This window comes from Castor canadensis, chromosome 5 (assembly GCF_047511655.1).
Source record: "Castor canadensis chromosome 5, mCasCan1.hap1v2, whole genome shotgun sequence".
Lineage (NCBI taxonomy): Eukaryota > Metazoa > Chordata > Mammalia > Rodentia > Castoridae > Castor > Castor canadensis.
The window spans coordinates 46,104,926-46,125,867 of record NC_133390.1 but is presented as its reverse complement, the minus strand read 5'-3'; the positions used below and the strand labels follow the sequence as shown (position 1 = coordinate 46,125,867).

At 35.2% G+C, this 20,942-nt stretch overlaps 1 protein-coding gene across 2 annotated transcripts in view; it reads right to left on the bottom strand.

The window, feature by feature from the left end:
* Window positions 1–20,942, bottom strand: part of Crybg3 (crystallin beta-gamma domain containing 3) — a 118,795-nt gene that overhangs the window by 46,031 nt on the left and 51,822 nt on the right. The window contains exons 5-12 of one of the 2 annotated variants that reach the window (XM_020177638.2): window positions 20,503–20,547; window positions 17,412–17,527; window positions 16,265–16,412; window positions 11,404–11,540; window positions 10,072–10,186; window positions 8,732–8,767; window positions 5,380–5,513; window positions 2,375–2,501 (exon numbers count right to left, since the gene is read on the bottom strand). In XM_020177638.2, the coding sequence (XP_020033227.2) occupies window positions 2,375–2,501; window positions 5,380–5,513; window positions 8,732–8,767; window positions 10,072–10,186; window positions 11,404–11,540; window positions 16,265–16,412; window positions 17,412–17,527; window positions 20,503–20,547 (858 nt within the window). Of the gene's footprint in view, window positions 1–2,374; window positions 2,502–5,379; window positions 5,514–8,731; window positions 8,768–10,071; window positions 11,282–11,403; window positions 11,541–16,264; window positions 16,413–17,411; window positions 17,528–20,502; window positions 20,548–20,942 lie in introns of those variants that run through there. The other variant, XM_074072953.1, reaches the window with a different exon arrangement.

Sequence of the window (20,942 nt, the reverse complement as noted above, 5' to 3'; positions counted from 1 at the left end):
TCCATAAAACCCCTCAGCTGATCTCTGGAACCACCCCCTACCCCCAGCTCTTTGTGCCAGAACCCCAGGTGGGCAACTTGATAGAGACACCAGTAATCAGTAGAGATATGGGTATCCATTAACTTAAGGGAAATAATGGTCTTTGCTGGGTACCACCTAGTTTCAGAGGTCTGAAAAGAGGTGCTAAGTCTGAAAATCATGGCAAAAGCAAATCTAAAAGTTAGGAGAGTGTAAAACAGAAAAGTAAAACAAGCGCACCAAGAATGTGTTATTGAGGAAACCAAGGAATTAAAATTCCTTAATGCCTGAAGCCTAAATTCTGCTGTATTTCTTTTAGTCTTTTCCTTTCTTAAAAAGCAATCAACTTACATCAATATATCTAAATGACTCATTTGGAATTGAGAACACATTTCTGGTTGTCCTCTCCAAAGCACTCCATGACACAGATCCCATTATCCCTAAGGAACACGTCCGGTATTTGACCTTAGTAAATCCAGAGTGTTCCATGAACTGCAGCCAGAATATCTGAAAATTGCTTGCATTCTGTAGCTTTCTATCTGTTCTTTTGTTTATTTTATATTACCACTGAAACTGTAAATACTGGCTTCACTCTTTTCCAGGTTGAGACATGACCAGCTCTACCTATTAACTCATAGAGCTTTGAGAACTCCTTGTGTATTAGAATTGTGTACTAAACATTTTAAAATTTATCTACCTATTATTGCACAAGCAATCCCAGTATTCAATTTCCAATGGGCTATCCTACATTTTTTCAGATAGAATTTGTTTCCAACTCACTGAGAAAGATCATTTATGAAAAAAAAAGTTCCCTTGATCCTGTGCTTCTTCTCTCCTGGCTCCTCCTGCCTACCAGGGTCGGGGGTCATAAAACAGCTGCTGTTGAGCCCATCAAACAGAAACCTTAAAGGGCCATAGAACGTAGTCCCTGTGCTCATCTAAATCTATGTGGACCCAGTGATTATTCTGTGGCAGGAAGGCAGAGAGGGAGAAGAGAGATTAATGAGCGCTACAGTGAAACAAAGAGAAAACGGAGTTGGGGAATGCTACCTGGACACCAGAGAAGAGTCACCTCAACCCAGATGTTACAGCAGCCCATGAAATGACGTGATTGTGTATGTGACAAGCTGCACCCCCCCATTTCTGTAACCTGCTGTAAATGGTACATAAGGAAAGCCCCCTTTGGCATCCACTGAGTCACTGCCGGCTTGCTTAATAAACTTGCTTCCCGAAAGCTTCAGTGCCCTCTCAGTCACTGTCTGAGCCCTCCTGCAACAATCCTTCATTTCACTAACAATTCTCTTAAAGAGGGATTCAGAGACCATTCAAAACAGTTTAGGGTAAAGATCATTTTGGGTCAACATTGCAGTGACAACACCTGAATAATAAGAAAACATGCCTTTCTGGACACATTAAGAAGTCCATAGAGCTGGTCAGAATAATGAATGACATGTGGTAAATTCCGATATTCCAGGAACTCTTTAACTTTTATCATCTCTCTGTGTTTTCATCCATTTCTACCTAAGAGTCCTGTGATATTCTGGGCCTTTTACCTCCAGCTTCAGCTCCCTCATCCCACACTATTTCTTAACACAGTATCCAAAAAGATCTTTCTAAAATATCAATCTAATCATGCTCACTAGGTCTACAGACACCAGTGACCCATGATCAATTCAAGAAAAAAGAAAATTCTTCAATATGGTATGAGGCCCTTTATTCATGACTCCTGACATGACAGCCAAATGTCTCCAGATATTGCCAAACAGTCCTAAGGATTAAAATGACCTGAGAACAAATGACTTATAACTTTGACTTTACATATAGGTTAATCCCTTGCTAAATAGCACCTACCTTTGCCTTTTACCCTTATCCTGGATATTGTCCACTTGGATAATTCTTTCTTGAACATGAAATGTGAGGTCAGCTATAATCCTTCTTATGCAGCCCTCTGTACTCTAAGTGTAGATGACTGAATAAGTAAACCTTTTTTGGGGTACCCTGAGTACTTAATCCAGTCACAGATAAACACTATTTATATAAGTGCTATCTTCCCTATCAGACTGCCTGTTCTGGGATATTGGGAAAGGGTCTCTGCCCACTAAATGCCAGCAGATAGCACCATATATCTAACAAAGCAGATACTCAAAAAACATTACAGAATCTATGGGCAAAAAGTAAAAAAACTAAATATTCTATAGTAGCTGTGGCAGTTAAAAACAAGGAAGCATATTCACTACAGTTTAATGTTCTCAGGAGCTAGATACATTCTATAACCTTATGTTCTAACAGAGGTCATGTCTAAATTTCATGAAAAACTATGGCAGCTAGTAAGTTAAGGCTAAAGAAGCAAACTCACAGCTTGTAAGTACCGGAAAGATAAGATGGGGCCAATTAATGCCCCACAGGCATTACTATCTTCAAAGTCTCCTTCTTCAAGTAGGAATTGTTGTCCTTTAAAATGTTCTTTGTCATAGGCAACCCACCTAGAAAAACAAAGAACATTCAAATGAGCTATTAATAAAATTAGTCAAGAAAGCGAAAGAGAAAATGATAAAGCACATAGTTACTCATCTCCATATTCTAAAAAGTAACACATCTGTTTTGTTTCCATTTACAAAGACAGACAAATGGTGTGTGCTTCATTGATCAATAATTTTTGTAGTTTGGAGGCTTTTCCAAATAAAAAGTTAATTTTGACTTGCAACAGTGCAAGCTCATTAAGTATTTGTGGCAAGACTTATTACCATATCTCACCACAGTCAGAGAGTAGTTTGCCAAGCAGAAATAAGAGAAAGCACAAAAAGCCAATGAGAAAAGTTATAAACTCACATTCAGATACAAAGATAATCATTCTTATTTTACCGATTAAGCCCTCTGGAAACATAGAATGACTATTATGTTAATGATTTATTCACAGTTAAAGTCAAAGGACACTCTCACCAAGCTACAGATCAAAAACATAATATAGGAGGGTTTACCAGAGAAACTAGGAAATGTGATTGAGCTGGAATTAGCTCTGGTGCCTCTGTAAATACTTATGAGTGGGAAATGTTGATCCCACCATTTTATCATTAGTGACCATGGAAATAGGAAGTACTATTTCCAAATACTTTCCAGGAACAGAAGTATACTACTTCTCATCTAAAAGCATCAGTAGAGAACACTGGTAACACCATTGGTCGTTGTCCCTCCACGAAACTTACCTTTTTGTAAGGTAATCCACAGTATCTAATGCAATGCATGCACAGATGGTCCATAAAACATGTTGACCTGGTAAAATTGGCTTATAGCTGCACTTTGTAGTCAGGGTTGGAACCTACAACTGGGCAAAGTCTAAGGATGGTTATTCTAAGCTCCTGTGTTAGGAACTTCTTAATTCTGGAACCTAACAAAATAAAGCCTAGGAAGGCTGCCTTTTATTGTTTTTCCTTTCTCCACCCCTAGGAAAGTTATGAAGATCTAAAACATAAAATTGCTTTCATACAGCACAAAATAATACCCTTTCCATCACTGCTAGTCTCTCCTTACTTTCTGTGAGGTGCAGTGGTGAAAGAGTCTATGTGAGAGGGAATGGACCTATAAATCTTAATATATATGTAGTATGTACAGAGACTAATAATATTTTGTTCTTAAACTATTATGTGAAAATAAATTTCACAAGAAACTTACACATTCTAAGCTATTTAATTTTATAACAATGTGGTTATCCAAAACTTTCTTTTAACTATATCTGAATATGAAAAAGAATAAATAAAAGATATAGAAGACCTTGATATTAAAGGATTGATTAAGATAAAGGATTGATTAAGATTAGTAAAACTATTACATAATGACAGTACGAAAACCTTCTATCTGATTTTTCTTAGACTAAGCTTTGATTTAGATTCAATTTATGTGTCTATCTGGAATATTTAAATGTTCATGTTATCTGAGAAATGTTAAGAACACTGATCTCACGTTCCTCAAGATTCTTTTAGATTCCTCAAGACAGGACAGGGATAGGGAAGAGTCCTTGCTATCTACAGATAAAGATAAACAGCTAAAAAAGCAAAACATGGTGGAAAGGGTAAAAGAAATGAAGTTAGCTGGTCATTTTTAAGCGGGAACATCATATTATTCCCCTGTAAATATCAAATAAAAAGTATGTATATTATAGACATTTTCTTGAGTTTTTTAAATAAAATAGTTGTAAAAACCTTAAAAAATTATATTATTCATCACACTGAATTTTAGCAGATAATTTTGGTGAAGTAGAAGACTAGTTTAAAATCTATCTGATTAATGGGAAAAACATTTAGATCCCAAAGGAAGAAAAAGGCACAAATATCTTATAGCAGGATTAACAAACCACATGTGTGTTCACAAACCAGAGAAGACCACAAATAAATAAGTTAAATGAAAACTGTTTATCCAAACAGTATTTGTCCTTTCAACCCCAAGTAATAATTTTAATTTAAGAATAAATAAAATGATCATCAGCATGTGAGGCCAATTAGCAGTTATCATTTTCATTTTGGCTGGTATGCCATCACTTAATTTGTTACAAGAAATTGTAAAGTCTAAGACTTTAGGTTACTTAATGCCCATGAATAAAATGTTTCTGTAGCATTATTCACTAGAGCATAAACAAGTTATATGTTCCACAAAATATCAAGTGATACCAGTGCCTAAAATTCACATCAACGAACATTCGAAAATAACTAATGTGTCAAGAAAGACAAAAGAATTGGAACAATGGCACATAAGCTCTGAAGAAAGTTTCTTCTTCATGGTTTCAACTGCCAGTATATAAATATAAAGACACATCTCAGCCTGGTCATAGATTTTCTAGGGTGTATGTTCCTATAGCTGCTGATTAAGAATGATAGTTATCCACCGTTTATAGCCAGGGATTCTTAGAGGGCTTCCTCAAAAGCAGTTCGGGGAGAGAGTCAAAATTCTAGAATCTGGAAACACACAACCCAGACTATTCCTTTAACACAATAGGGCTCACTGTGGAAGTCCTCAGCCCTGTAAATCAAATGAAATCGACAGATTAACAGAATAGCGGATTAATAACTGGGCTCTCACTCATTTTCATAACCTCTGAAAAGAATAATTGTATCTTACAATTCTTATCTTCTAAATTGAGTTAAGACATGTTATGTATTGAAATTTCAGAGTAAATGTAGAAAAGTTTCTATTTCAAAATCTTTAATACCAAGTTTATAGAAAGTTATTAGTAAATAGTACTTTCTTCTCATATTACAGGAGTGATGTATGTTTTTACATCAGGGCTGGCTGCTTTTACTCTGTTTAACATATTTTCATACTAATCTTCAAACATAAACATTTATAAAATGTTGAAAATATGACACTCACACTCCACCGATGACACGAATTGAACCAATTCCATGAAATTCTCTATCATTTTTTAAAAAGTTAGGGACCGAATATATATGTTCACTAAACTCTTTGACCCGTCCATGGAAGTGAGGTTTTTCATAAATAATAACCTGAAAAATATGAAAAAGTTATTTAACATGCTCATATTTTAGAAGATACATTTTGACTTACTTAAGTCATATCAATGACAACAATGAATGGGGCCGCCATCTTGTTTTTTTTTCATTAATGCAGTCATACAACAAAGTCTGATTTTCACAAGAAATATATGAGTCCTAAACATCAAAAAGATAAACTAGTTTAATTAAACCCATTAATTAAATTAAAGTATGATTACTTTGTTCTGGTCACCCAAATCCTAGGGTCAGGTCATAGGCTAAATTGTCTTATAAACTGATCCTTCAATTATCTTGATACATTTATCTCTGGGTTTTAAATTTAATACAGATCTGCCTCATATCTATTGAATGTTCCCTATAAAAGATAAAAGCCTGTTGGAGGTTCTAGGTTATAATTACTGTGTTAAAAAAAAAAAATACACTACACCTAATAGCACTAACTGCTTCTATGGTGATTAATAGTCATTAAGGAGAAAACAGACATGCAAAGTTTTAAATTTAAATACAATGCTTCCTAAAATAATGACTGAAAAGTGTTTTGTTAATTAGATACTTGATTCAACTTTTGGGATGGTGTGACGAGTATAGTACAAAACAAATTTACAGCATTTCATTTACTTCAAATTTGGCTTGGTACTGTGTTCACTTCTATTTTGCTGTTTTTTTACTTCTTAAGTACCAGCTATGCTAAATATGTGAATTGGTTAACAATGATAATAGAGTTAATGTGTCCACACTTTATCACTTAGTACTATTTGTGACTAATGAGATAATTTGTGCCCAACTTGTAACTCCAAATTGGGCAATAAAACCTCATTCTAAAACACACTAAACCAAAAAAATTTCAGCTTCCTTATTTCTAGAAATTAGCAACATTATATAGACTGAACAAAACACATAGCATCGATCTTATTGTTCTCCACATATTAGATTTTAGCAAGAGGCTATATTTGAAATGATAAATGTTTTATTTGGGTTTGATACTTGCTGCATGCGATGACAACATTTTCAAACTAAGTAAAAAACAATTTTTTGATGAGTAAGCTATCATGACATCCATGTTAATATCTAACAACATGAAAATAGTGATCCCTTATGATGACCAGTCCATTCTAATATGCCTACAACCTATCTTGATTCTTTTTTTTCCTTTTCTTTTCTTTTCTTTATATGTGTATACAATGTCTGGGTCATTTCTCTCCTCTTCCTCCTGCCCCCTCCCTTATCCCTCCCCTCCCCCCTACCCCCTTGCTACCCGGCAGAAACTATTTTGCCCTTATCTCTAATTTTGTTGGAGAGAGAGTATAAGCAATAATAGGAAGGAACAAGGGTTTTTGCTAGTTGAGATAAGGATAGCTATACAGGGAATTAACTTGCATTGCTTTCCTGTGCATGTGTGTTACTTTCTAAATTAATTCTTCTCGAACTAACCTTTTCTCTAGTTCCTGGTCCCCTTCTCCTATTGGCCTCTGTTGCTTTAAAGTATCTGCATTAGTTTCTCTGCATTGAGGGCCACAAATGCTATCTAGTTTTTTGGGTGTTTTACCTACCCTTATACCTCCCAAGTGTGCTCTTGCTTTATCTTGATTCTTTAAGGCCTTGGGCTTGCTCCTAGCAGTTCTTTAAAATCTGTTTCCTTAGGCTCACAGGTTTGCTCTCAGCTTATCTTTAGCTTAATTGCTCTTAAAGTCTTTTGCCCCTAGGCTTGCACTGACTCATCCCTCTTTTGCTCTCTTAAAGCCTTGGTGCTCAAACTTATAAACAGCCATGTCTACAACCTGCATATGCATAACTCTTGAGGTCTTGGTCCTTAGACTTGCACTGTGCACTGTTCTATGTTCTCTTTGGCTTTTCTTTAGCTTTAGCCTTCCTAAGGCCTGTGCATGAAGTTCTTTCTCAGCTTTGCATTCTGAAGCCTTATGTTAATATTCTCAGTGCAGACTTTCCATCAAACCCTCTTTAGCATTTTTTCTTTAGCATTTTCCCTTCAACAATTCTTTTCCCTTTAGCAATTTTTCCCTTCAATAATTCTTTTCCCTTCCAAAAGCTTCCCACACCAAAAAGCCCAAAGTAAAGCCCAAAAGGCAAAAGCAAAAAGCGACTCTTCCTCATTCAGGGATCTTCTATAGCAGCAAACAGGGTGGAGCAACGGGGAGGAGCGTGGCATTGTAACAGGAGAAACCTGTGTTCCCTGCTTCTCTGAACACAAGCTTAGAAGATGCAGCTGTTCTGCCTTTCCCTGTCTCATGGCCAAGGGCTGTGCCTATCTTGGCCTACAGGTAAAAGCAATTAACTGCATCTCTGACTTGCTTGTGTCCAGTTCTCATAGGCTTTAATTCGCTCCCCACAAAACCTAGCCTGTCATACCTGAAATTCTGAATCACAAAACTAAGAAATACATACACACACACACACACACACACACACACACACACATATGATTTCAGCATGCAGTCAAGGTATGTTAATACTCATATATGTAAGTTTTTTTAATTCCATCTATGTCACTATGAAAATGGCAGTAGGTTCCATAAACTAGAATGCTCAGAAATGGGAGGGTTGGAGGAGTTGTGTCTTGTGTTGGAGAGGAGGATGCATGGGTTCTTGTTTCTTTACCTGCTCTAGCCAGAGGTGTTATTTCCTATATCTATAAAGGGTTTGTTTGCATTTTTCATCGTATTAATTTTCTTCCTATCTTACCTTAGACATATTTTGTATCTATTCCTTCTTTTCTTTCCCAAAATGTACTTGATTCTGGTACCACACAGTTTTCATTACTTCTATTCTTCCCTTCAGGTACTCAAGTTTACAAGTTGACGTCTGAAAAAGGATGCCTATAATTCCTTATCAGCCTTGATCTCCTCCCTGAGCATCACTGCCACATACCTGCTAAATATTTCCACTTGAATAGCTAGCTTCTTTCCACATCCCCCAACAAATACCAAACTTGTTACCTTCCTATGTTGTAGACACTTGGTGGGTTTGAGGGAGTTGACAGTACAGACCTCCCCATCTTTGTATACTGACACACTCCCCATTCACAGTCACAGGGTAAGTCCTCAGCAAACACAATGCACAGTTGCTTCCCACTACCCCAATATCCACTAGGTCTTATATATTCAGGTAATTATTTTATTCTCATAATTCAAAAAATACTTACAGATTAGTATTGTCTTTCATCTTACTACAATAATCCGTTTAAGACTTACCTTTAAGTTCATAGGCATTTCTACTTTTAGTCCACCCTAAAAATGACAAGATATTTTGATATAAGACATGTAAATTTTTAAAATATTTGTAAGTAACTAAGTGACATGTAAGTCATAAAAAGTCTAATAAGACTACAAATATCAGTCAAATTTAAGTTATGATAAATTATAAATTTGAAGCACAGAACTCTACAGTAGTCAAAACCAAGTCAGACTGCTCTACGTCAATATAGACGGAGCAAGAAATTTTTAAAAGGTTTGAGATTACAACAACTAAAAGACAGAAAGATTTAGTCCTTGGACCACGTAACCAATTAAAGATTTAATCCCACTGTACAGTGTCCCAAGCAGAGGAGTACAAATGGTACTAGGTTTAGATATCACATGTAGTAGAGTATACTTCAATGGCAGTCATAAAATGTCTACTCTACAAGTACTTGGGCTTCCTAAATTAGAGACAGCATTGAGATATCCACACTTTCCCTTCCAAATTCCAACAACACACTTAATAATACTTGAGGTCTTTATGATATCAAAGTTGTATAGGATAATCCCTTCCTTATAAACACCCTAATTCTGTAATTTTTCTGGTTCCAATGCTATTCCACATTGTGATGTTTCTTAAAATTTCTTCTCTGGGTTTCTATTTTTTAAAAGAAACAGAACATAAAGGAAAATGATGGAGGGCGGTGAATTCAACTATGATATAGTGTAAGAACTTTTGTAAATGTTATAATGTACCCTCAGCACAACAATATGTTAATAAAAAATGCAAAAAAAAATTAAAGAAACAGAACCAAAACTGTTTTATCACACAGACAACATTTAATTGAACAGTTTGTCCTTCAAATAAAAAAAAATGTTTGCAACAAAAAGAAATAGATACTGCAGATTCTTATTCAATCTTTAAAGAATGCCCTTTAATTATTTATGCTGAGCTTACTATTCACTACTTAGGTGGAAGAGTAATTTATTACAACTAATTTTCTAATGAGCACTAACAAAACAAATTCAGAACCTTATTAAATATCCAGAATTTCACAGACTAATACTTAAGATGAAACAACATGTATTTTTGATAAACCTGGCACATTATAAATTCAGACATTCTGTATAACATAAACAGAAAAACAATATATATATAACAATATGTATATTATATATATATATATATATATATATATATATATATATACACACACACATACACACACACATATGCCAATTCAGTAGTATATATACCCATTTCTCAAGACTGAGCTGTATGAGCAATGAATTATAGAGAGTTAATTTTGGATTTATGGGTACTTGGAAAAAGGAATTCTTTTTGATTTTCTTACCATTTGAAGCGGATATAGTGATTTCAGTTCTGCTGCAGAAATCTCAAAAAGTCCATGGTCTTCCTCTAAAACTGTAGCTTGCCCCTTAAAATTAATGTCTGGGTAGGCAAGCCAACTAAACAGGGAATAAATGATTGGTTACAGTATAATAGTAATGCTTTAGTTTTATTCTGTAAGAGGAAAATAGCTACCAAAACAAACAAAAAATCTCCCATACAATTATATTGGTAAAACATACCAAAATGACTAGCCAGAAAGCATATGACAAGAGTTAACAGACTATCAAGTACTTATGTTCACATTCCATCTGTAAGTCCAACATATTTTCCAAGCTCTAGGCACTATTATTCTTAGAATTTTCTAATATCTAAAACATATGAGACCTTTAATTCAAACAGGATATAACTGAAAGATTAAAACCATTTCACTATACGCTACTCTTTTCTTAAGTGGAACAAAGGTAGGGATTCCAATAGGCATTTTACATTTTTACCCATATTTTTAGAATTAATATTAGCCCTACTGGCTGCCTCAGGAATAGTATTTGAAATAAGATTTCCAATAGACCCACCTATCTCCCAGCTAAACTTGGTAATAATAGATGTTTCTCATAGAGAGGCCAATTACTAAGTCTGCCCAAGAGTTTTAACTCATGGTTAGAGGAAGCAAAGAAAGTTGTACTGTAGTGACCCCAAAATTGTGTAACAGTCATCAACAGAACAGAAACAGCAATGAAAGAAAGAAGAGGAATTTACTGAGCCAGGCATTCACAGACTTTTGTGATTCAAGCCATTGTGGAACTGAGCTAAAACAGAATCTCAGACCTACCGTCCTATTAGACCTGGCCTACTATGAAATCATTGCGTACCAGCTAGTAGCCTTGGATGAATTATTCATCTATAACAGTTTTGGTAACCACCTGCCTTGCAGGAAGAGAGGAGTAATAAATAAAACAGTGACATGTACCTGGCACTGGTGAAGCAACAGCATTTAATATACTCTAGAAATAGTTCAGGCTCCAAAATTTTAGGCCAGGGATATGTTTTTATTTTTCAGTCCTACAATGTGTTAGAAGACAATGGATTCATCTATCAAATACTTTGTCTAAGGATTCTATACCTCTTCCTATAAGTCATATATCAAAATCTTAATTGGATGCAAAGAAAGACAGAATCTGTTTTATATCCTGCAGTAGTCATTCTTGGGTGATCTAGGAACATAAACAAAATTAATTAATTAAAACTTCAGAAACATGTCACTTGTTGAAAAACGAAGCTAAAAGTTAACGTAGGTAGCCACCAATCACTATAATAAGGAAAAATTGATACATACACTCCTGACTTCACAGTGAAGGATGTAGATTTGGGTATATTCAGCTCTTCCAAATTGGCGACTGCTCGCTGTATATACATAGGACAACATGCTGGGTCAGACTGTGGGCAAAGCTCTATCTCTGGAATGCTGCAATCCTGAAAAAAAAAAAAAGTTAATTTGACTTTAAAATTATCTAGAGACACACAAGCTAGTATTCTAACCACCCTGGACATACAGTTACAATTATCCTCATTGTTCAGTAGCATTTCTTCACAAAAGTAACAAAAAGGAAATACTGCTGCTCCTTAATCATTTTTAAGTAAGTTTTTTTAAGGAATTATGTTAGAAGCATAAAAATTATAAATATTCTGATAGAAAAGTTTTATTGCAATTTTTTTTGTTGTTTTTTAAACACTTGCTCCACTAAGCAATGCTCAGATTTACCAAAGGATCTGAGTGCCAAAGGTCTGCAAGCCTTCCTTCTTAGAAGCATAACAAAGCCCTATAGGAGGAAGGGAGTTAAATAAGAAGTGATCTCATGGGGAACATAAAAAATAAATAATAGAAAGGCACTACCTCTTCAGTGTGTTTATCCAATTTACATTGACAAAAGAAGTAGGAATTAGAGGTGAGAGTAAAGGAAATCTGTTTTTCCTATTTGTGAGACCCTATTTTCTTTAGTGCAAGTTGTTTTGATGAAAAAAGGCATTCAGAAATTTGACCCTATACTCTGGTATAGTCTTTAAAAAATGAGGCACCCACTATCAGCATGTCCTGCCGGGCCTTTCATCAAATTTTCACATATTGCTCCTCAACTGTTTCCACTGTCAGTGCCCAAACTTCAAGAGTGGCCCTAGTTACAACCACCAGTCAAGCAGGAACTATTCTGTATATGGCTCACCTTGTTAAAATATCACATTCCCTGTGACACTTCTGGGCTTGAGACCCAATCATCAAATCTGTATTTTTATTTGCTTTTCTACATATCTTGATTTGCACTCATTTCCCACAACTCTGCAGTCACAGTGCCCCTCCTGCTTTCTCCACTTCCACACTGTCCTGGGTAAGCTTTATAGATTCTTCCCTTGTCTCAACTAAAGAGGTAACCTCTGCATTCTTCTTAATGAAAATTTCTTACAATAGTCAAGTTATAACTCTAAAATGGTCTTGTCCTTTCTCAGGGAATTAAAATCACAATTATTTTTCCCTTGTAAGAAATTACAGATACTCTTCTGACTGAACACACAGTCTATCTCAGTGACCATGAGTGTGTAATTATATAATTCAAGTATCAGTAGCACAATTTCTACCTGTAACATTACGAAATGTAAATAAATACATTTAAATAAACAGCTAAATCAACAACAATCAGGGGTGGAATTTATTCAAGACTGAACAATTGCATTTTTATTATGAGCTATGCAACTTTAAAACTACAATTTGAAAATTCTTTAACCTTTCCCCAAACTGAGATCTCATTCTTGTTAATATCTGAAGCAATTTAGGATGCTAACTATAATACGAAAGTAGTCTTCAATATTCACATACAAGACATAAAGAACTATGTTAGGGAATTTAGTACCGAAAATTCGTATTTTATTAGTTAAAATACAATTTCACAACTATCTCTCTAAAGTGAGGTTAAGTAAAAAAAAAAATGTTGAATATAAGTAGACTATTAAAGTAATAACAGCTCACATTTATTGTGTATTACTATGCTCTATAAATTCTTTTATTTTCCTTAAAAAATACATAAAACTAAATTTAAACATCTTGTTTTCAGAAAATTACTTTTAAGATGCAATTTCCAAAAAAAGTATAATATAAAATTATCTTTAAGATATAAAAGTATAATTCCTTTCAAAGTTTCATTTTGAAAATAGCCAAAAATGTCCAGAGCAGTCACCTGTTAATCTTCAATGATCTTTTGTATGCTATTAATAATAGAGTTCTACTAACATTATTTCAAATACTTCCATATAAATGTTCCTCCAGGGATCTGAGAAATAGCAGCAGAATACATAACTAAGTGTCTCACACAAACAAGTTTCCTCTGCATTGTGTTATACAAACAATGTTTGGGTGGTGTACTTTAAAAGGGAAAAAGCTAAGAGGCATTCATGTCTGTAATAAACAGGAGGAAACAGAATAGTAACAAAAATATAATTACAGCTAAAAAAATGAAAATAAACAAAAATAAAAAGGCACATTTTCTCAGTTACCTTTACAGGAATCCTGCTTTTTGTTCCAGTTGATTGAAAAAGAGTTCATTAAGTTCTGTTTTCATGGTGGTTATTCACAAAAAATAGCATCTTTTGTAAGACATGTATAATTATTGATGGACAAAGACCATCAAACACTAGTAACTAAGAGGTACTTTATGGTAACCGAGCAATAATAAACAGTTTAACAGTTTACTGGCTTCATCCCAGACTTTGCCATGCTATTCTTTGCAAATGTGTCAGTGAAGTTTGCAAACTTAATAGTATTATAATATTTAGTAGGAATGGAGACAGTTATAGGAGTGAGTAGTAGTTAACAAAAACATTAAGAAAATCTATTTGTCTCAACCCTCAGTGCCTCATATAATAAGGGGTATCTCTCTTCATGGCTCACAACCTAAGTAACCTCTGGCCCTAAGAAAACTGTCATACCTTTAAAAAGAATATTAAATGAAAAGTAAACACAGTAGTTTAAAATACTCATTTACTCTTAATTTCAAAAAAGAATAAACTTGAATCAAGATTCACTGCACTGCCGATTATTTCCACTTGGGGCAAAGATAAACCTTGAGTGGAACTGACAATTGCTGAAAACTGAGGACATCTGCTGTACTGGTTCATGGCCAAAAGTAATTACGCAAGCACCATCACAAAGAAAGTCAAAGTTTTGACTCCTCAGAGGAAAGCAACTGAAACTAGGATGTTGAAACAAGATAAAGATGGCAACAGTCACTGTGAAAAAGAAGCTATCAATAGGCAGAATTTTGACAAGGGTGGAGAAAAGGGAAGCAGTTTGATGTCTGATTCTTACTTTGTAAAATATTCAGAACAATGCTAATGCCTTTTCTACTCAATGCTTAATAGTTTTATTTTCCTTCCTCACTAAAAGTTGTTAGCCTGGGGGCTGGTGGAGTGGCTCAAGTGGTAGAGTGCCTGCCTAGCATGCATGAGGCTCTGAGTTCAAATACCAGTACCACCAAAAAAAAAAAAAAAAGTTGTTAGCCTGTTCAAGATGTGGCACTAACACTGAAACTAAAAAAATAACTCTAAGAACGAAGGAAAAAATGCAAACATGACTTATTTTTTCCTATAACATATTCTAATCAAATGGCAGGTGTGCAAATATCCATTCAAATATCTATGCTCACCAGATTAATTTGATTTTACTTGTTTGATTTTAGGAGGACTGGTAGGGTGGCTGGTTGCCAAATATTGTTCATATCCATGTTGCTTGTATTTACAAGGAAGACGCAAATGCACAAGTTATACAAATATCAGAAGTATCCACCTACACATCATTCATTTTAAAGAATTAGTGAGCTAGCTAATTAAAAGAGAACTCAAATGTGCTTTGCAAACCTGAACTAGTCACAGTTAGATCCTTCAATGAGAGCAAGTGATCACTCCCTGCCTAAGCCACCTTAATTTCTGTGTAGTGAACCAAGCCACCAATGCTAACCTTTTCATCTGACAAAAGTGGCTCTTCCAGGAACTCCTTCATATCTCCTATGCTGTCTCACCCTTGTTTACTTTTGAAGATCCTGATCAATGCCACCTCTTCCAGGTAAGGAGCCTATTCCCTAAGTGCCCCTAGGGCCCTGCAGAGTACTTCTAAGTCATCTGGTCAGGTGACTCAGCTGTTTCTCCCCAGACTTTAAGCAACCTGAAGTAAGGGACCATATCTCACTCATATTTCTATTCTTGGTGCTCACTATGGTTAACAGATCTGTAAGCAAACATGAATATTTGTTAGCTAAACATTTGTTTTCAGTTTTGTGTACTGTAACGTATCTGTAGACAAGCCTTTATGATAATTTGGGTGTTTCTGTGTACTGTCTTTAATTTTCCTGTGTACTTTTTCTCCAACTATCAAAACTGTACTAGCATTGACAAAATCATGATTGAGTCAACCTCAATTTATACTTTTTAATTATATACACAAAATCTTCAATACACATACATACACACTACATGTATCAAACCATGCTAGTCACATAGCTAATGCACCATTTATGTCTTATATTACTACTGAAGACAATCTTAGGAGCACATGTGAGGAGATTCTATCTTTATTTGAGGTCTTCCCTTGTAACTAATTCACCTGCCCTCTCAACCACAAAAAAAACTCTCATAAAATGCTTTTATGTTGGAAGCCCTTCCTCATTTTCAATAATAATTTGTAACAGAAAATTATAAAGCAAAACCTTCACTTACTCTCCCTATTCTCCTTTCGCTAATGTCCCCTACCACACTCACATACATGTACACACAAAAACATGCATGCACACACACAGCTATACTAAGTAGTAGAAATCTAATGGCAGATTATGTTTGGGAAATACTGGCTTTTCACCCAAAGACTCCTAGAGGGCATAATCCTAACACTGTGTATATACATATATGTATACATTTCTATATATACACACAGATATATACATATATATGTGCTATGTACTTTTTAGGGGTCACTTTATAGCTAAATTTTAAATATCACTTGCTCTAACACTTTATACACATAAATTCAAAAATTTTCAATATAATGACGAAAATAAAATTAGCAAACATTAGCAAACATTTCTAAGTATTGCTAGGCCACAGTACACTTTTACATATAGCAAATAAAATGAAGTAATTGGGGGAAAATCAAGTTTTGTTACCTTTAAGACACGTTTGATTGAACCTAATACAAAGTTTCTTTGTGGATGCTTTCTGTTCTGAAGAATCCAGTCACGATTTAACACCTTTTCCCCTTCTTCTAACACACATTTCTGACCTTGGAAATGTGGTTTCTCATATAAAATCCAGCTGAACAAATATCAATGCATGATTAATTTTTTTAAGAAATGAGGCATAAGACAAATGATACTTAGTAGTCACAGTACATTTTATCTACTTAAATTTTCATAAGCTGGACTATCTTCCACGATTAGCATATACTGCTACTTTTGAAAAAATATTAAAAACTAACTTAAGTACAGACAGATAGTATCAGTAAAGAAACAATAAAAGCACCTACAACTTGGAAATAAAATTACTGCAAACAGTAATATATAGGCCTATGTCTGTATTTACACACACTTATATATTTTACAGACACAAAGCTACACATTTATATTAAAAAGAGTTTAACAATTCCAGGTTACACGTCTACCCTGTTTTCTACTGCTGGATACTACTTAGTGATATGTGTTCCATTTTATTTTGTGAAGAAAACAATATGCTTACAACATGAATACTGACCAGGAGTAAACACTGGACAAAGAAATTCTGGCTGCAGCATGTCCATGGACATGGTACATGATAACAAATGAGGTTTTCTCTCATTTGTAAACCATTCAAGGAATTCCTCATTCTTGAGCATGTCAGCTATACAAATGACTCAATGTAGCCTTCACATTCCTTAGCATCCCACAAACTCTGAGTTCATTTTCAAAGAGTGATGCTTCAACTGAACTGTTCAGCTCCACTTGCCAAATCTATTTTCCTAAGACTATAATTACAGAATGCCACAGATGGCATAGACTGTATACATTAGGTTTTATGACCTACTACTGGCTTTAAACATTAAAAATGGCCTTTATGTTCTGCCATAGGAAGTAAGTTATAAAATACTAAACAGTATAGATAAAATAGTTATAAAATATACTGTAAAATGAAAGCTACAAAATACTAATAATCTTTCAAAATATCCTACTAAAAATACAGGAAAGGGAATATGACTTTACTAAAAAGCACAAGCAGCATAAATGCAAGAAGGTACACTAATTTAAGACAATATGCTGTATAGTTTAAAAGATTTCTTACCAGCCCCTTACAACTTTGATTAGCACGCCATTTGGAAAAGACCATGCTGTGGCATCAAGAATATTACCGTAGATCTCTTGTTTATATTTATTTCTTTGGAGATCATAGATAACCATCTGCAACATAGAGTAGGTAAGCATAATGACTAGTATTAAGAATGCATTTTAAAAGTCCAAAATGTCCTAGAATACAGAAAATAAAATATTCTGAGCACATAAAGCAAATATTCCTATGGATGTTAAATCCTTGAGTTAAAAAAAAATCATTGTCATCTCCTTAATGAACATTGACGCAAAAATCCTCAACAAAATAATGGCAAACCAAATTCAACAACAAATCAAAAAGATTATTCACCACGACCAAGTAGGCTTCATCCCAGGGATGCAGGGGTGGTTCAACATACGAAAATCAATAAACGTAATAAACCACATTAACGGAAGCAAAGACAAAAACCACTTGATCATCTCAATAGATGCAGAAAAAGCCGTTGATAAGATCCAGCACCATTTCATGATAAAAGCTCTAAGAAAACTAGGAATAGAAGGAAAGTACCTCAGCATTATAAAAGCTATATATGACAAACCTACAGCCAGCATTATACTTAACGGAGAAAAACTGAAATCATTCCCTCTAAAATCAGGAACCAGACAAGGATGCCCACTATCTCCACTCCTATTCAACATAGTACTGGAATTCCTAGCCAGAGCAATTAGGCAAGAAGAAGGAATAAAAGGAATACAAATAGGTAAAGAAACTGTCAAAATATCCCTATTTGCAGATGACACGATCCTATACCTTAAAGACCCAAAAAACTCTACTCAGAAGCTTCTAGACATCATCAATAGCTATAGCAAGGTAGCAGGATATAAAATCAACATAGAAAAATCATTAGCATTTCTATACACTAACAATGAGCAAATGGAAAAGAATGTACGAAAACAATTCCATTTACAATAGCCTCAAAAAAAAATCAAATACCTAGGTGTAAACCTAACAAAAGATGGGAAAGACCTCTACAAGGAAAACTATACACTTCTGAAGAAAGAGATTGAGGAAGACTATAGAAAGTGGAGAGATCTCCAATGCTCATGGATTAGTAGAATCAACATAATTAAAATGTCGATACTCCCAGAAGTAATCTACATGTTTAATGCAATTCCCATCAAAATTCCAATGACATTCATTAAAGAGATCGAAAAATCTACCGTGAAATTTATACGGAAACACAGGAAGCCACGAATAGCCAAGGCAATACTCAGTCAAAAGAACAATGCAGGAGGTATCACAATACCTGACTTCAAACTATATTACAAACAGTAGCAATAAAAACAGCATGGTACTGGCACAAAAACAGTCATGAAGACCAGTGGAATAGAATAGAGGACCCAGATATGAAGCCACACAAGTATAACCAACTTGTCTTTGACAAAGGAGCTAAAAATATACGATGGAGAAATAGCAGCCTCTTCAACAAAAACTGCTGGGAAAACTGGTTAGCAGTCTGCAAAAAACTGAAACTAGATCCATGTATTTCACCCTATACCAAGATTAACTCAAAATGGATCAAGGATCTTAATATCAGACCACAAACTCTAAAGTTGATACAAGAAAGAGTAGGAAATACTCTGGAATTAGTAGGTATAGGTAAGAACTTTCTCAACGAAACCCCAGCAGCACAGCAACTAAGAGATAGCATAGATAAATGGGACCTCATAAAACTAAAAAGCTTCTGTTCATCAAAAGAAATGGTCTCTAAACTGAAGAGAACACCCACAGAGTGGGAGAAAACATTTGCCAGCTATACATCAGACAAAGGACTGATAACCAGAATATATAGGGAACTGAAAAAACTAAATTCTCCCAAAACTAATGAACCAATAATGAAATGGGCAAGTGAACTAAACAGAACTTTCTCAAAAGAAGAAATTCAAATGGCCAAAAAACACATGAAAAATGCTCACCATCTCTAGCAATATAGGAAATGCAAATTAAAACCACACTAAGATTCCACCTCACCCCTGTTAGAATAGCCATCATCAGCAACACCACCAACAACGGGTGTTGGCAAGGATGCGGGGAAAAAGGAACCCTCTTACACTGTTGGTGGGAATGTAAACTAGTACAACCACTCTGGAAAAAAATTCGGAGGCTACTTAAAAAGCTAGACATTGATCTACCATTTGATCCAGCAATACCACTCTTGGGGATATACCCAAAAGAATGTGACACAGGTTACTCCAGAGGCACCTGCACACCCATGTTTATTGCGGCACTATTCACAATAGCCAAGTTATGGAAACAGCCAAGATGCCCCACTACTGACGAATGGATTAAGAAAATGTGGTATCTATACACAATGGAATTTTATGCAGCCATGAAGAAGAACGAAATGTTATCATTCGCTGGTAAATGGATGGAATTGGAGAACATCATTCTGAGTGAGGTTAGCCTGGCCCAAAAGACCAAAAATCGTATGTTCTCCCTCATATGTGAACATTAGATCAAGGGCAAACACAACAATGGGATTGGACTTTGAGCACATGATAAAAGCGAGAGCACACAAGGGAGGGGTGAGGATAGGTAAGACACCTAAAAAATTAGCTAGCACTTGTTGCCCTTAATGCAGAGAAACTAAAGCAGATACCTTAAAAGCAACTGAGGCCAATAGGAAAAGGGGACCAGGAACTAGAGAAAAGTTGAGATCAAAAAGAATTAACCTAGAAGGTAACACACACGCACAGGAAACCAATGCAAGTCAACTCCCTGTATAGCTATCCTTATCTCAACCAGCAAAAACCCTGTTCCTTCCTATTATAGCTTATACTCTCTCTACAACAAAATTAGAAATAAGGGCAAAATAGTTTCTGCTGGGTATTGAGGGGGTGGGGGGAGAGGGAGGGGGCAGAGTGGGTGGTAAGGGAGGGGGTGGGGGCAGGGGGGAGAAATGACCCAAGCCTTGTATGCACATATGAATAATGAAAGAAAAAAAAATCATTGTCTAAGTCAGTTAAAAGTATTAAAACTCCCCAAACCTAAAAGTAACCTTACCTTTCACCTTTTATCTTAGCCTACCTGACAGAGTTATACTTACCTTACCAGGCCTTGGGTTACATCTCAAAGTTTGTTTGTCAACATTCTGAAATTTAAAAAGTGGAGGAAACAAGATTTAAGAAACATCAGAGGAAATATGTACAGCTCACATTCTTAACAGTCATAAATCCCATTTATCAAACATATCTACCTAGTGACTATCATTAGTGAAGTGTTTCTGTAGATACAAAGGACTGAACTACAAATAGACAACAAAGTAATGTGTTATCACTGCCCTCAAGAAATGCATACATCAGAAGAGGGAAATAGATAACCACTCTCAAATAACTTCTAAAGAAGGGACTAAGTTTAATGTATAGGTAAAATACAAAGAAAATGCCTGGTTATGGAAATGGAACCATAAGGAGGTGAGGTGATGGGATGGGCAGGTTCAGAAGAGGATTCGTTGGAGGAAGTGGTATGGAAAGTCTTAAAAAACAG